The sequence below is a fragment of the Excalfactoria chinensis genome, chromosome 1, assembly GCF_039878825.1.
Source record: "Excalfactoria chinensis isolate bCotChi1 chromosome 1, bCotChi1.hap2, whole genome shotgun sequence".
Classification (NCBI taxonomy): domain Eukaryota; kingdom Metazoa; phylum Chordata; class Aves; order Galliformes; family Phasianidae; genus Excalfactoria; species Excalfactoria chinensis.
The window spans coordinates 99320720-99337728 of record NC_092825.1 but is presented as its reverse complement, the minus strand read 5'-3'; the positions used below and the strand labels follow the sequence as shown (position 1 = coordinate 99337728).

The 17009-nt window shown below is 43.6% G+C and overlaps 1 protein-coding gene across 5 annotated transcripts in view; it reads right to left on the bottom strand.

Moving 5' to 3' along the window:
• HUNK (hormonally up-regulated Neu-associated kinase) overlaps window positions 1-17009 on the bottom strand; it is a 56226-nt gene that overhangs the window by 32668 nt on the left and 6549 nt on the right. For all 5 annotated transcript variants that reach the window (XM_072357552.1, XM_072357523.1, XM_072357563.1 and 2 more), the window contains exon 2: window positions 5296-5588. In XM_072357552.1, the coding sequence (XP_072213653.1) occupies window positions 5296-5588 (293 nt within the window). The remainder of the gene's footprint in view (window positions 1-5295; window positions 5589-17009) is intronic.

Genomic DNA, 17009 nt, shown 5'->3' with positions numbered 1-17009 from the left:
ATATTTTCACTCCTTGGTACAGCCTAATGAGAAGGTTCCATGTTAACCAGACTCAGCAAGACAAAGGCAGTACAAAACCAGATCAAGAAAAGCTGGACTAGACCACAGTTGGAGAACCACTGCAGCTATGGACGCGAACTTTCCAGTGGGCAGAGGGCAGGATCATGCAGCAGCCCAGTCCCTCTGAGCATTCGGTCCACCAGCAGTGCACACAGAAGACCAGTGCTGATATTCAGCAGGAACCTGGCACCCATAGCCAGGGCTGCAGGAATACAAATAGAGCCTGCTGGTCTGGACATGTACCAGGAGAGCTGGGTTGGAGGGGTTATCCTGTGACAGAGTTAAGTGACTTTAACAATACACCAAATTACCTGCTATTGCATTTTGACAAAGAGTGTAATTGTACAATCTGGTTTTATATCTGTTTTAAGGTCGCCTTGTAGAGACAAGACAGATTTTCACTCAAGTTTCTAAATGCTTTATTATGTGAATTCTTTCTGGTTCCAACTTAAGTGCACGGACAGAGTTGGTTTTGGTTTATCATTATTATTACTGTCATCGTTGTATTTACCTGACTTACCTGAGTCACTACTTGGTTTGAATGTTTTATTTGCTGCAATGGGAAAAACAGCACCATTACGCTCAAAAGTTAGGGAATACTGAATTTTATGCACAATATTATAATCAGTTTAACAAACAAACAAACAAGGCATATTTATTCTGGGTTTTATTAATTAATGCTTGTTTTTAACAGCTGTATACTGCATGGTGGAATACAAGCTACAGGTGCTAGGAGTCACAGCAAGGAGTCCTTCTTGGAAGTTAATTAGAAGTCCCAGAGCAATTAAGTACTAAGCATACCCACAGGTCCCTGCAAGTCCCTATCATTTTGCACGGGGCCTGCACTTTTCAACAGGTTTGTGGAGTTGGACACAGCTGCTTTGTGACTGAGAGGGCTGTGCAGCTGCAGAAGTAGCACAGTAGGTGGAATCAAGACGGGGCAAAAACACAGAGTTGCTGGAGACCTTCAGTTCCCCTCCTTGAGAGTAGGACCTGCTCTATAGGATAGCTGGTTTGGGTTTGGAGTTTCTTCTTTTGTTCATAGGGTTGATTTTTCCCTGTCTCTGCATAAAGCTTCACAGACCACTTTGGAAACCCCTACTCAAGCCAGCAACTACTAACAGACATGAGCCTGCTGCATCAAGCAAGCTATTTCAGACTCCTGCCACATAAAATCACACCTCAACTACCAACCCACAAGCACACTTTGCAGCCCCATGAAAGAGCCGGAAAGGGTGCAGAGACTTGGGTTCATCATCATCTTATCAGGCACTTCAAAGACACCGCTTTGCTATCAAAGTGTTATTTCTTTCTTTTTGCTTCCATCAGTCACTAAGTCCCTGAGTTCAATGTGTCTGCATCTGTAAATGTGGATTTCAGTCCATTGTTTTTACTAACACAATGATTGGTTTGTTTACAGCAGAGCAATCCAAGAGAGAATGCCCAAAGGTAGTTCTGAAACGTGACATAAAATAAAAAGACAAACCAGCTTTGCACTTCAAAAGGAGACTTTGTTCTGTAGTGCTGTCACAAATACTGCATCAGCAGGCAGACTACTGGCACTTAAAATTAATAGGAGGGAAGTTACCAAAGCCAGCATGTCAAAGCAGTGGGTACCAAGGCAGGACTCCTGTAACACCATGAGCAACTGCACCATGACACCACCTTACTACTCTCCTGGGTGTGCTAGGGGAAGGACAGGAGATTGTGGAATAATATAGAAACTCTGTTCAAAACCTCAGGTATATTCTTTTGTCTTTCAACTTCCTTCTCTGCTTTTAATTACAAAATGGCAGTGGAAGGTATGAATATACTGCCACGGAGACTGGAGAAGGGGGAATACAGAAAGCTACCTTCGCTACCGATACATTATTAAATTCTTTCCTTTGACATCCTGACAGTAATTGCACTGAATGGGATTGAATTTTGTTAAAATGACTTTAAAAGGGTTGTTGAGAATTTCCTGTGGGATGCAGTTGCAAGCACCAAGGCTTTCACTTCGTTTTCTCTGTTGCCCTTACTCTCCCAAGGGGCTTACTGTTCATCCTGCCTCTTGACAGCATGAAGGCCTGTGTAAACACCCTCTGAAAAGAGAAAGCTTCACCAGATACTGCCATTTGGGTTTGTTTTTCTCTGTCAGAGGCAAAGATAAATATTCCTACCTGATTCACAGCTAAGCTTGTTGCAAGTGTATTTTTAGCAACCAACCAACTCTGCTGATAAAAGGAACGAAACATGAACAATTATGGGGAATTATATTTAGAAGAGCAGTATTTTCTTCTTCAGGGAAGCAGTCAAAGAGTTCTGAAAACTGGACTCAGCAAAGAGGCCGTTCCTGCACTTCTAACTTAAAATAGTCAAACTCATGTGTGGGTTTTTTGTCTTCTCTAAATAAAATGAGATTTCTTGATGTTTTTTTTTTTTAGACTGCTCGTGTGTCCTACTGCTTCCTATAAGAAGCACTGCTTTTGAGTTCTGGGTCCCAACTCTTGTCCAAAGATCCGTGTGCTTTTCTGTCATGCCAGGTCTTGGTTGAAACTCATGAAAGCTGTCTGAGTAATATTCATCAAATAACAGACTCCAATTTCAATACGACTTATTTTTGGCTCCTTTTTTACCCTGAATTATAGAAGGTGGCAAGCAATCTAGATTATTCCCTGTACAGTGCAGACAAAACGCTGGTGGCTTTTGTAATCAATGGTTCAGTGAATGCTTTTCAATGCTCTACCCCAAGTCAGTGTGAATGATGCAAGTATTTTGAGACAGGCAAACAGCACACCGCTTCCCGGCCTACAGCACCGTGTTTTGTTTCACACACAGCGACTGCAAACGCCCACAGATCACCACCACCACCACCTCAATGAAAGCGCTGTTATTTTTACCTGCTTTAAAAATAACAATAATAACAACAACAGAACACTGCCGTTTCATCCAGGGTGAGCATGAATCAGCCTTCTGCACTATTTTTTCCCCTCTCTTCAGCTGAGTAGTCTGTTTTTAGAGCTGCCGCAGTCAATAGCCCAAGAAGCTGAAGGACAGCTCTAGCGGTGACTACCAGTCCTTCTCCCATCTCTCTGCATGCAAAAGAGGGAGAAGAACTCTGGATTGGGCTGCCCTATGTACCTTGTTAACAGCGTGACTGAAGATGCTGAACAATTAAACTAGAGAAAATGTTTTAACAGTAAAAACAGAATTGGGCCTGCTAGTTAGCTGGATGAATAACGTGGGTCTGAACACTCTCTGATCAAGAAGGGAACCAGTCCTGCCAGCCCCCCCATAGGTGCAATGGACATCATGCCAGCAAGAAGAGGGCAGATTTTCCAGTGAAAGGCTCTGCAGTTAGCAAACCCCCAGTGCTGCTGCTAAAAGCTCAAGATCCTCATCTCTTCCTGACAGGTTTTTCTCTGCCCATCTCAGAAACGATGACCTTTCTCCTTCTTCTTGACCCCCTTTCCATATATATGGGATACGAATTGATCCCCTAAAGCAGTAAGTAGATTTTCTCCTTTTCGATGCCCCAAACTATGGGGTTAATAATTTATAAAGGTCAGCAGTTCAACTGCTGATAGAAAACCTGCAGACTAAACCTGGCTGCTGCTCAAATATTTGCATTACAGTGGTACCAGAAGTTTAGCTTGAGATAAGACCTCGGTGCACCTGAGGTTATCTGTGCTCATAGCACCAATCCCTAACAGATGACAGGGAACAAGCAGAGAGACCTGAAGCCCAAAAAAGCAGCTTCTGGGATATCTGCCAGGCCAAATGCATCCAACAGCATAACCCAGTGGCAGGCAGCACACAGCTGGGCACAACTGGGGGGCTACTGCCTGCACAGCAGCCCTGTGGACTGTTGCCTATGACAGCTGCCATCTTCTACTCTGTAAGCACGGTTTAGGAGACTAAGACCAAGATCTGCACAAGTATCCAGGTGCCTGGCTCCTGATACTGAGAGGATGGGGCCTATGTGACTTGCTTGGTGTCACATGGCAAAGTCTGTGGGAGTTCAGACTTAACTCTGGTTGGCCCAAATTTAGAAAGTGTGGTCTCTTTCTTAGACAGCACCCTATAAATACTCCTAAGAACAGAATAAGAGACGTACTGGGTCAGACCAAAGGTACACTCAGCCCACCATCCTCCTGTCTCCATAGCAGCCAAGAGCACGGAACTGAAGAAGGAAACAGGAACAGGCAGTCATGTGTGATATCTCCACCTGTACTCTTCTAGCCTCTGCCAGGTGCTACTCATGGACTTCAGGCAGAGATATGGTACGGCTAAACCTTATTCTGTAATCATACAGAAGTTTGCTGAGGGTTAACTTGTCATATTCCTCTCTGAGCCCAGGTGAACTTTAAACTACAGCATCCTCCTGCAAGGAGTATATATCCTGCTATATACATACACACTGATTAAAAGAAGGTCCTAAAGAAAGAAACACATCACAGAGCATCAGCTCTGGGTTTCTCCGGAGAAGATACAGTGAGATGAACTGAATAGCCACATAGTCTAGATTGTACTCCTCTTCCTCCAGTCTTGTGAGGTCCCATTGGGGTGACAAGTTTAGTGGAAAGAGGAAGAGTGAAGGAAAAATGAGGACTTTTGTGGTCCCAATCAGGCTTCAGATTGGATATTAGGAGAATTTTTTTCTCAGCAAGAGTGGTGAGGCAGTGGCACAGTCTGCCCAGGGAGGCGGTGCCTGGAGGTGTTCAAGGGTTGTGTGGATGTGCTGCCGAGCTGAGGTCAGTGGGCATGGTGGGGGTGGGCTGATGGTTGGACTGGGTGATCTTAGGGGTCTTTTTCCAGCCTTAATGATTCTGTGGTTCATCCCATCCGCGTCACTAACAGATGTTGGGCAAATCAGTTCATCTCCCTACATTGCTGCATTTCTACCAGCAAAACAGCAGATACAACCTCCCTCAAAGGAACAGTGCTGCTGCTCATTAGGTGACAATGGTACAGAGCTTCAGAGGCAAAACAGTACTACAGTAGTATGGGCCTATGCTTAAGGACATGGAGTTGGTGCAGCTCCTGTGTGCTCACCTAAAGTTAAACCTTTAGGCAAGCGCTTTCTGGAGATGGCTTTATTGTCTATAATTTGAATATCTGAACAGTATCACAAAGATTAGCCAGAAAGCTGGCTGGAATACATTATGAAAAGGAAGTCACCTTGCTACATAAATACATGCACAGATACCGCTTCTGGGATAAGTCTGTTCCAGAGAGTGTTTTTAAGATTACCTGTGAACTACGCCTGCCCGATGAAGATGTTCTACTGCCAGAATGAGCTGCCTGATGTATTTGCGCGCTTCATGCTCTTCAAGTCTCTTTTTCTCATAGATCTTGTGCATCAGGTTGCCACCGGGGCACAGCTCCATGACAAGGTAGTAGCTGTTTTCAGTTTCCAGTATATCCAGCAGCTGGGCGATGTTTGGGTGGCGGATCATCTGTTGGATCTGCCCTTCCCGTCGTAGATTCTTGGTGACATAAGTGTCCTTTTTGGCTCTTTTCTTGTCAATTACTTTCACTGCCACCTAGTGAAAAGTGAAGGAGGGGGAGGGGTTGTTAGCAATCATAATTGTGGTCGGTTGCTTTAACCTTGCACAAACAACCTCAAGAACAAAAATAAGTAAATAAAACTAGGTCACTCTCAACTGATACACCATTGTTTCAGTCACAGCTACCCAGCTCAGAGAACCAGCTGCTTTTGCAAGCCCAGCCTCCACTGACAATTTAGCTCTTTATCCCCTTGAGCGATGACAGATAAAAGTTATTGTGAGGAAATCGGTAACAAAGGGCAGGCAACAATGTCATTAACCATTCCCAAATACGCAGCACACGCAATGCTGGACATTTAATGTCATCTACTTTCTGAGAAAGTCTCCAAGCTGATATTTACAAGATGTGTCACTTTCGGCTTTTCCCACACGTAGGCCGTACAACTTGAAATTCTGTGTTTCCATGACGAGTTTCTTAAACTATAGCCAAGGGTTAGTTTTTACATGACTGAAAAGAAAAACAAAAAAATTACCATGGAAAACAAAGTTAATTTGGTACCATTCTACTGGCACCTTTGTTTTTTTCTTCCCCCTTCTTTTAAAGCAGCCATGGGAAACAATCTTTATGTTACCTCTATAACCGAGCAACGTTGCAAAACCCTTAGAGGAAAAACTTTGTTTTTAAACATAACACTATACAGAGCCATCCAAGTCAACCGGAGCTCATCATGAAAGCACATAACAGAAGTGAGGAGACTTCACATCACAGCATTTGCTATCCCCTATCCAAGGGTTTTCATTCTTACTGCTGGTGCAGAACACTACATGAGAACAAAAGGATGAGGCCAGCTATGATACAGCATGATTAAAGAACCTGATTCCTTTTACTGTTTTTACAGAAGTACTAAATTATTTCAATAAAAGTATCTGCTTTGATCTACTTCAAATTTGTAGATATCTATTCATTGAGATTTCTTATTTAGAGTGGGTGCTGCGGACTTCCAGGTCATCTGTGCCAGATAATGATTGAACAGCATATGCCAGCTAAGCAACAAAGGCGCTGCTGAATCCTCCTCCCTCGCTTATTTCCTCAGAGCTCTGCAACAAAGGAAGTCCTTCAATGCATGCACAGAGCCCCAACAGCTCAGTGATCATTACCAAAGTGACAGTTGTTCATTTGCCAGGATAAGGAGAGGGAAACGCTGTGCTTGGTATTCCCGGGTGACAACACTGGATTTTGCATGGAACTGATGGAAAAAGTTCTTGTTTGCATGGGTATGAGTCCAACAAAAGGCACAAAAAATGTCACAACCCCTCTGCGTTCCACGTGTGGGAGGCACAAAGATGCTACACTTGTATCTTTGCTGCGTGCCTTGATTTGACCTGCGAGTATCTCCTGCATCACCTTACTCCTACAACAAGGAGGAACAAGAAGAAAGCCTTGGAGTTTTACTGACCTGACCACCACCTCTCAGCACTCAGACAACAGCCCAAGTCAAACAGGCATACTCCCTTGCAGCTGATGAGCTACCCATTCACAGTATGCTTCCAGCTGCAGCCAACTACATCATCACAATTCATGGCATTGAGGGCTGCTGGTCTTCCACAGCAGGCAGACAAAGCTACTCACAACACAGCTGGCCACCCTCCTCACATGGGAAATGCCAAGCGCATGTCAAAGCACATGGCAGCTCCCGGCTTGGCTGGCCTTACCTTGCTTTCTACAAGCAAACAAAAGGTTAAAGTAGCAAACAATTTGGTTTTCCTTTAGAAAATAAAAGCAACCAAAAAAGTACGACAACAAAAATAGACCTGGATCATTTGACTGACTGTGTCAAAGACAAGTTTTTATTGGCAGAGGAAGTAAAGAATAAAACTACGGGAGCCTGGGCTTAATAGTTTAACAACCAGAAGTCATGGTATACATTAGTATCTGGATCCATTTCTGCTGTTAGAAGATTATTCTAATGAAATACCTTTGATAAGAAGACAAGGCAAAACACCACATGCGTGACAGCTGCCTGGGTGAAATGTGGAGAAGCATCAGAGCCATAAATGCCTGGAAGCTACATTCCTGACTAGTCACATTAAAGAAAGATCATTTCATTGTGATATAAGACAACAGGCAAATCAGAGCTCTGCTTAACCATCTCTGAAAGCCTCAGGTGATTCACCAAGGAAACGGTCTTAAATTAGTAAGTTCTTCCATCTAGTAAGATAAAACCAAGAACAAAAAGGCTTACATATATTATTTGGACAGCAAACCACAGAACTCATTCTGGTGAGGACAAACAAATTAATGGGTAACAGAAACACGATATACCAGTTTGTTTGCTGGCAGCACATCACAACCTCTGCAAAAGTTGGAAAAAAAAAAAAACCACACACACCAAAATGTTGATATTTTCCACAGCTGCGGGATACGCAATACGGATTATGAACAAAATGGAGCGGCAACCTGTTATACGTATCAGGAAGTCATCCTGAACTCACTGACTAAAAAAAGCACATTACTAAATGCAGGCGCATCTCCTACACGGGCTGAGCAGAGCTGTGGGCAACACAGAGGCAAACACCAGAACCTGAGAGACAGAGCCAACCACATGTACCCGGTTACTTACCAGTTTCTTCACTATCACAAAGAAGTTGCCCTCTGTGCCTTAAGGACAAATTCTCTCACTGATTTTGACAGGTGCTTGGACAGGCACCTTACCTATCTCAGCAGAGCTGCCTTCATAACCACCCTTTACTCTGGGCTACATTTCCAATGCTTTCTACATTCCTTGCACTGGGTCCAAGAGGTTATCAGCATGGCTAACAAAAGAGGTGATAGCAGTTTTGTTTTAACAATGGAGATCTTCATTTCCCATACCAGACAGGACACTGGTTTCTGTGCCATCTTGCTTTGCTCCTGGAGGAGAAACATCACCTTTCTTCCTTTCCTAACTCCATGCTGCAGTACAGGAATATCTATGATGGATGCTGTTTTCCCCATCTCAGTGTTGATTCAAAAACCCCGATCTTTAAAGAAAACTTGATATATCTAAAGGAAGAATATGCAGTTGACGCCCAACACATAAGCAGCCTATCGACTCCCATAGCAATACTCACCATAATAGCTTCTAGCTTTCATACTTTTCCCTCTCAGTTCATCCCATGTATTTTCCTCCCCTCCTAGCAATGCCCTTCCCTTTGCACTGCTCTTTTCACTTTTGTTTTCTTGTAAGATCCCTTTGCTTTACTAAATGAAATGTATCCCATGGTAATAAGAGTTGTGCAAATGGCTCAGCACTGTCTGTGCTCTGGTCATTTTTCTGACTATTTGTTCAGGTTTCTTGTATTTTCCTCCAATTTACAATTCAATTCTGAAACATATAGAAGAATTCTAAGGATCAAACTGTGCGCTCAGTAACTCCAGGGTCAACTTAGCTCAATATCCCTGATTTTGAGTTCACCCAGAGTTACACCAGGGTAAGCGGAGATGGAATGTGCCCCAATGTATTTAATATGCGTGGCCTCATGTATTTGCGTACACATCTGAAAATTTCATCCATACAGAAGGAAAATGTATTCAGAATGGAAAATACTGTAGATGTTAGCTAACCATAAAACAAACGCGTTCAAGCTTTCATAACCTACTCCAGATAGAACAATTATTCTGTTTTGCTCTCCCAGGTTTCACGCAGTGGCTCTGCATCATGTCTATCACCTGACCTGAACTGTTGGCCAACACTGGCATACAACTAAAAAACAAATGATAAAGCAAGTAATTATTCTCAATATGTAGCAACAACGGCTCTTGACATTCAACACTTTGCTTTTGGGTAAATCTTTGCTGTGTAAATAAATAAATGGTTTAGGTTATGTTGTGAGATACAGAGATGAAAAACAGGCAGTATTTTTGGTTCCAGAATCCTAGAATTATTGCTGGAATGAATTACCTTCCAGAGTTTATGGTGTGACACATCATATGAGCAATTGCCGCTTCTCTCAATCGCTGCACTAAAATAGTTCAGGCTGGGCTAAAGCGTACTGGAAAGGAGCTGAGGGGGAAGTGTAAACACCACTATTCTGCAAAGATAGTTGGAGGAGACAGTCACGATGCTCGCAGAGCCCAGCAACTAGAGCAACATCAGCAAATACAGGCACGTGCCATCACCCAAACAAAAGCACACGTTTGACACACGTGGGTGGAGGGTTTTTGCCAGTCAGTGTTTTAGGAGGGTTTCTGGAGCTGCAGAGAGAGGCAGGGGGTGGAGTTGGCTGGCACCAGACAGCACAGAAACAATCGCAGCGATGCCCTGAGAAAAAGCAGAAAAGAGACAGCTTAAAGGACCAGATGTTGCCTAGAGAAATCTGGGAGCACAGGCTTCAGGTGCTGGATGACTGTGACATCCAGAGAAAGCACATTCTGCAATTTCTTTGTAAACAGCCGTGCCTCAGCATACGGCACTGCAACAAAGCACAGAGGGAAAGTAGCTGGGTTTCCCCACAGTCCTACGCAAGGACAAACAACGCTTTGGTTCCTCCTCGTCTGTTCCCCAGTTACAAGGTAGAGAAAAACCTACCAATGGAGTAATAACTTACCCAAACAGCAGACACTGCCCTCAGATCTGCAAATATACCTCACCAGATCCCCCACAAAAGGCTAAGCGTACCAGCATCCTGCTGCCAAGCGTAAGTCTGCCTTTTCTCCAGCGCACATTACTTCAGGCTCAGCTGGCCTGCAGCATGCAGTGGCTTTCTGCTGAGCTCCCCAGGGAAGCCCCACAGCCAATACATAGGGCTAATATTCAATCACATGCAAAACTGACGGAGAGCAGTACATTTTTCAGTGGTTTTACAATAAGAATCTCTCTCTCTACCCAGCTTTTCCCTGGTGAATCTCAGGATTCATCTAGTTAAAGACATACCATAATTCCACCTGAATAAAATCTAACTTAACCATCATATGACTGCCCATGATTGCAGTCACATGGTGCTCAGAAGACCCGGGTCCAAAAGCTGCCTTGGATTCCTTGCCTACCAGACTGAGTGTCTTTGTGCAGGCTGTCACTTGGCAGAAGGATGGATCTCAAAAGAAGCAAGCCTTCCTGTCTGCCAGTAAATGGGCGTTCTCAATGACCTGTTTGCTGAGTCGAAGTCGAGAGGTCTTAAACAATACTCATGTCAGACACTTGCAATACCGACTAGAAGAACAGCTTCATGGCAATGGCACCAAGTTGACAAAAAAAACACGTTACAACATGTTTAACTTTACTGAGAACAGAAAACTGCATGTGACCTCACAAAATAAAGGTATGACTTTTTGAGGACTCTTAAGCAATTTTCCCACTCGTCCAACCCCTTGAACGCTTTCCCTCTGCAAATTCCCTCCCAGCTTTAAACAAGAGGAAGCCAGTTCCTGCAGAGCTCTGCCAAAAGGAACTTCAGCTGAACAGAGAGGAAGCCGGTTTGAATGAGAATCCAGCAGGCACCGTGGGATTTGGCCAGGAGACCAGCACAACACAAGTGAAGAAACTCCAGCTACGGCCTATTGGAGGGACACCCCACTTCCCAGCTCCCCCCTTCTCCTTAAATTTTTCCTTTCTTTTTTCTTTCTTTCTTTCTCAACTTCTGGCAACCCTGCTGGAGGTGATGCCAAGCCAGGCAGCAGAGCCAGTTCTCAGCACTGTCCCACTTCACCCTGACCATTCATTCGCAGGTTACAGGGTGCAGCCAGGAGGACAGTCAATAGGAAGGCCTGGACCTCCATCCTGAACCAAACTTTTAAGCAGGAGAAGGAGACAAATAGGAATACCATGCAGATATTCTCCAAAGCCACTGTTAGTGCAAGCTAATCCTTTTTTGAAGTGCCCAAGACAACTTTTGCAGTGAATCAATTTTCTTCCCTCCTTTTGGTGATAGCTGTCTGGCATCATTCATAGCTTGCTTTGTATTTACCACTGTTCTCACTACAAAAATCTGAGCTTATTTTTCAAAGCTGTTTGGTGATTTTGGGTGGCCAATTCGAATCATATTTAACAGACCTAACTTTGAAGCCTGCCCAAGTCTCAGCACATTCTTGAAAGCAATCCCTTTAAGAGTATCTTGGTTTGGGCATCCAACCAACCAGACATATAAGAAGTTGCTTTTCATAACTCAATCCAAGAATCAGAAAATGTCAACTTTTTCACTGGGCAGTGAAAAAAGTTCTCTGCTGTACTATAAAATTCACTGAGATTTAACAGCTAAAGCAAAGACTATTTTCCTATGTCGTAAGTTCTGGTATCTTAATAAACAGCATTACAGAAAAGGGTTGTCCAAGTAAATGCATACCAGCAATCAATCATTAAGTTGTACTCTTTCAGAAAGGGCCACACATACTCTGCCTGCGACAGAGAGAAATCAGAGGTTTTCTGTCATGACTGTCAGATTAGGCACCATTATAAAACACAAACTTAACTTCCTCTGGATGAGTAAACACCACTAAAATGTAAGGAAGACAATATGTCTGCTGCTGGGCATTGGCCAAATTGCAGCCTATACCAGCCATGTCAGAGAATCTGCTTAATGCTGCTCAGGGGACGTTGCTGGTGGAACTCTCCTAGCTGACCTGTGTGGCTCCCAACTCCTTAACGAATGATAGCATCCTATTCACCCTTCAAGACCTGCTGTCAAAACAAAACCGCAGAGCAATTCTAAAAGTATCACAAAAAGATAAGCAATTGCTATCCACTCTCTTTACAGCCTTGTCACTCATCTCACCAAAGTCAGCAATCAACAAAACCTATAGCAGGGCATAAGATTTGCTACAAGAATAACATCTGTTCTATTTATCAAGGATACAGAAGAGCAGCCATGCAACCACGGCCATCTGATACCTTTTATCCTTGCCTGGTGTGCTTGCTAGGAATGGCATAGGAGGAACTGAGCGTGAGTTAAACATACATGCATATGCATGTATACACACTGAAAAGGCTTCTCAGTAGCTGTACAGTGAGAGATGGATTGAGATTTTACATTAAACAAGCAGCATCATCTCTGCTCTTTACATTTGAGTGGTGCTGTTCAGCCTTTGATAACTTCCGTATTTGCTCTTTGTAGGCCAGCTGAATTATATACATATATATATGTATATATATATATACACACACACATATATGTGTATATATATATATATACACACACATATGTATGTGTGTGTATATATATATGTATATATATATATACACATACCTTTTTTATTTGCTCTGGCATTAGGAAAATCAACAATTAAAAAAACATAGGGAGGAGTCACTTTTGTTCAAATATTCTCTTCTCTTTGGAGTCCCTGACAGCATAAGCCAAAGGTTTTGGAGTTAGCAAGAGACAAAAACAGCTACTGCAGAGATAAGCACAGGACAAATGTGTTAGTATGTAGGGGACCACTCAATGTTGGCAGAGCAGACAGTCGGGGAAAGTTTAAATCAGCCCCTAAAGCAGCATAAACTTTTCTAAATAGAAAAGTAGCTCAGAGTATGCTCATTTATATGCTTCAGATTTAAGGCAGCCTGAATGAAAAGAATCAAAGCACCGGAAGATAAGATCTTACCATTACCTACAGTACAACGAAGATAGCGCCCGGCAACGTGCAAAAGGATTGTGGATTATTTTAAATAAGCAAATGAACCGTCTTGCTGTCACAGCTAACCTGAATGTAATCCTTAAAAAGCATAAGCAGGATGTATTTGTTAAAGGAAGAAAAGGTATTAATTACACCTGTACGTGGCACTAGGGACTTTTATTAGATTACTGCAACAAATTGTGGTGCAAGCACTTCAGGAATGATGTTAAAGTTCGCAAAGAGTTCTTTCTGAAGAGAGTTTCAGGAACGGTCTGAGGTCTGTGAAGTACTTGAGAGAGTAATAGACTGAAGCTCCAAGTTTTTAATTAAAAGAACGATAAACAGTGACTTCTGCAAGTATCTCCACAAGAAAAAGACTGCTGATAACAGACAGCTCTTTAATAAAATAAAATTAACGTCCCAAAAGGTGAGTTGGGCGAACTGAGGCTGCAAACACAATCCATGTTTTTCAGGTGCAGTGAAGCAGTGAAAGGAACATCTTGTCTTACTGAGATGAAAGTAGACTCCGAATTCCCACCCTCCCCACTCCTAGAAGCATCCAATAGCTCAACAAAACACTGATGATACAGATACTCCCAAAGAGAACATCAGCTTACATAGGAAGTCAGGTAGGATGATGACCATGATGCCTTTAGGCACTAATGCCTGTACAGGTGAGAAGAATAGCTCCATCCTAGCAGAGCTAGGCAAAATACTCTGGGAGCCATTAGCAGCAACATCAAGGGGATGCAAATTTTGAAGACTCCAAGATCTTTGCTTGAGCTCTGCAGCACTGAAGACACGAAGTGTCACGAAGAGTCATGCAAATATTGATGCTGCTACAGACAGCCCAACTCACCCACGCATCTGGCTGTCTACCGCATTTAGCACAGTGAAATTAGAGTTTCCATGAGGATCTGGAATTCTGATGTGTCAAGGCACTGGTCTTTGTGAGGATACACTATAGGGTAGTTCCCACCATGCCATGTGAAAGGGCAGACTTGTGCTGAGTGGGTCATGGCTGGGGCCTATCTAGCCTTTGGCAGAAAGAAACCAAGTGACCTTTCATTGCTCTCTCGGTCAGCTAATTAATGGGGTAGCAGTAATGGTGTCCCCCAAGGGACAAGAGCGCATTTTTTACCTCCCTGGCCTCTAGCGATATCTACACAAGTCAAGAGAGATTATGCAGAGAATGATGGACGTGGTGGTGGCAGAAAGCCGGAGGCAAAGATAAATGAGGATGCAATACTGAAGTTCCTCAAGAAATCCTTAGAAACTTGTCAAAACCAGCCTTCAGGCCTGGGCCACGCACTGTCAAAAGAAAGCGTGTATCTGAATGCCTGGAACAGCTGGAATTGCCTAGCCACTGAAATGGAAAAATATTTGCTGAGTATCACTTTCCAAATATTAGCTATTTTGCAAGAAGGGGCTCTCTGACATGCTAAAACACTGTCCATCACTCAATACGAAATCTCTTTTGAGCTCGAGGTATTATCAGCTAACAGGAAAGATGTTTTTTCAGGTCTTGTCACACAAGCGCACGGGAACCTGATGTGCAGACACTGCAGCAGAGAGAAAACTGGTCGAGATGCACAAAGTCCTCACCTTACACTACCCAAAGCTGATGGCTACTCACGGCCATCATGGAGAAAATCAGTCTGACAGCTGCTAGGAAACAGAGGCCTCCTCCACCCAGACATGGCCCCAGTACGCTGCCAGAACACTGGGAAGCGGCTAGAGCTGAGGCGCAGCAAGGCATGCATTTATGCTGTGGTTACAAATGAACCATATCCTATCCAGCTGCTTTTGATAAACTGCAACTTGCCCTTTCAATGATGAAAACTTCTGTCACAGCGAGATGGATGAGGATCTCAAATTGCTTGGGGGAAAACAAAAGCAGAGATTCTATACCAAATAACATTCCTCCAACACCGATCCTCGTGTGTGAAACCTTGCGGTTAGTGTTGCTTCCCACTTGCATGATCATGGACTTGAGTAGCGTAATCATGGAGTACCATACTCCACGTTAAACAATCCCTGCTTCACATTTCAGTGAACAAATCCAAAACTTGACTTAGAGGAGACTGAAAGAAAGAAAGACATCTGTTATATCAACTGGAGACTCTGCTTTTTTGAAGACCAGGTATCACCCTCCTTTGTAGCAATACAAATATAGGAGATAAAACATTTACAACTGCTAGGCATCCCCGATGAAGCTTTGTACATATACATTCTCTTTCTTAGCTCTGTGGGCATTATTTGCAGAAAATAAATTTATTCCCTGAAAAAAAAAAGGAAAAAAAAATGTTTCCATGACAATCTTCCACAACAGGCAGAGAGCAAAAGAACTTCCATATATGTATAACTTATCTTTTTTTAGTTCCCTTTGTTGCAGTGATTTTCCTCTGAGCACTGATGGCACACCATGAACAAGAAGAGCTCTGCTGGGGCAAGTGTTGGAAGTGCCAGGCCTGCAGCCCAGCAGCACACTACTGCAGCAAAGCTTTCACAGGAAGGGAAGCTTGGACAGGACCGCACCAGCTTTCTGTGCGGTTTTTGTAGGTGCTCTCCCCTCCTCAGACCACATTATCTGCTCACTCTCTTTGCTGAAGTGGTCCTTCCCTTCATGAGGAGGATGTTTGACTCTCCTCTGATACCAAACAGGTTTGGCAGCGCTTTACCTTATCAGCTTAGGAATGAGTGCACTCTGTCCTACTGGAGGACCCAGGGTCGCACTTGTGACTGCAGCTCCTCCAGTTAAAACCTACCACAAAAAGCCTTCCTGGTCCTCCTCATTAGCACCAGCTCAATCAGCCCACCAAAAGCACTGGCAACCCCACATTCATGCCCTCAAAGATATCGGCCAACAACCCACATCTTCTTCTTCTGGCCAGTATTTACACAACCACTGGTTATCACAGAACTGTAGATGTTGGAAGGGACCTCTGGAGATCATCAAGACCAACCCCCTGCCAAAGCAGGCTCCCTGTAGTACACTGGACTCCCTGCAGCAGGCTGTTATGGATGGGTTAAGAACCTTCTTCAAGACCTTGAAGAGTTGCGAAATCAGCATGCAGACTTCCAGCTCATTTTTATATGGTTGTTAATAGAACACAACAGCTTGGTTTCTGGACTATTATTTCAATTCAGTCACCAGAAGGGTCGCCGTGTCATCTTATGACTGCTTTACTCATGGAGTTATATCCTTGTGAAGGGTAAGTGCTGCTCCTTAATAACTTCCATTTTCCTGAGTGCAGGCTAACAAACAACTCGCAAGGGCAAAGGGGCAGAGATGCCTAATGTGTTATGTCCACTGAAAGGCAAGGAGCTATGGTAGCATTCTCCAGCTCCTACTGTAAAAAGAGATGTGGCAAACTTCAAGACGCAGAAAGAAAGTGTTTTAATTGCCCAGACACTTATAGGTAACACGTGCCTGCAAAAAACAGGCTCGCAGCATTACACACCATTAAATATGTTAAAAATACAAAACTTGCAAGAACAAACACAAGGATCCAGATGCGAGCGCCACATAAGAGCAGCACCTGGTGTCAATTCAGCCTAAACACTCGGCTTCCCTCAATCCTGCCTATGTCACTAAAATTGTGACGGTCTGTATGAAAAGCAGCACATTGCTGACATGCACTGTTAGTGACATCCTTAAAACCGCTGAATGTAAACTTGAAAGCAGATTATCTCAAGAGGATAAGCAACTGCCACATGTGCATCAATTGGGCTCAGTGCAGAATAAGTTGCAAGCTACAGCTGAAAAGTATTAAAACAATCATCCCGGAAGACAGACTGAAGTAATTAACAGACTCTCTTGCCTACTCAAGCCTATACCTGCTTACTCCGAAGGGGCAATATAGGAAAGG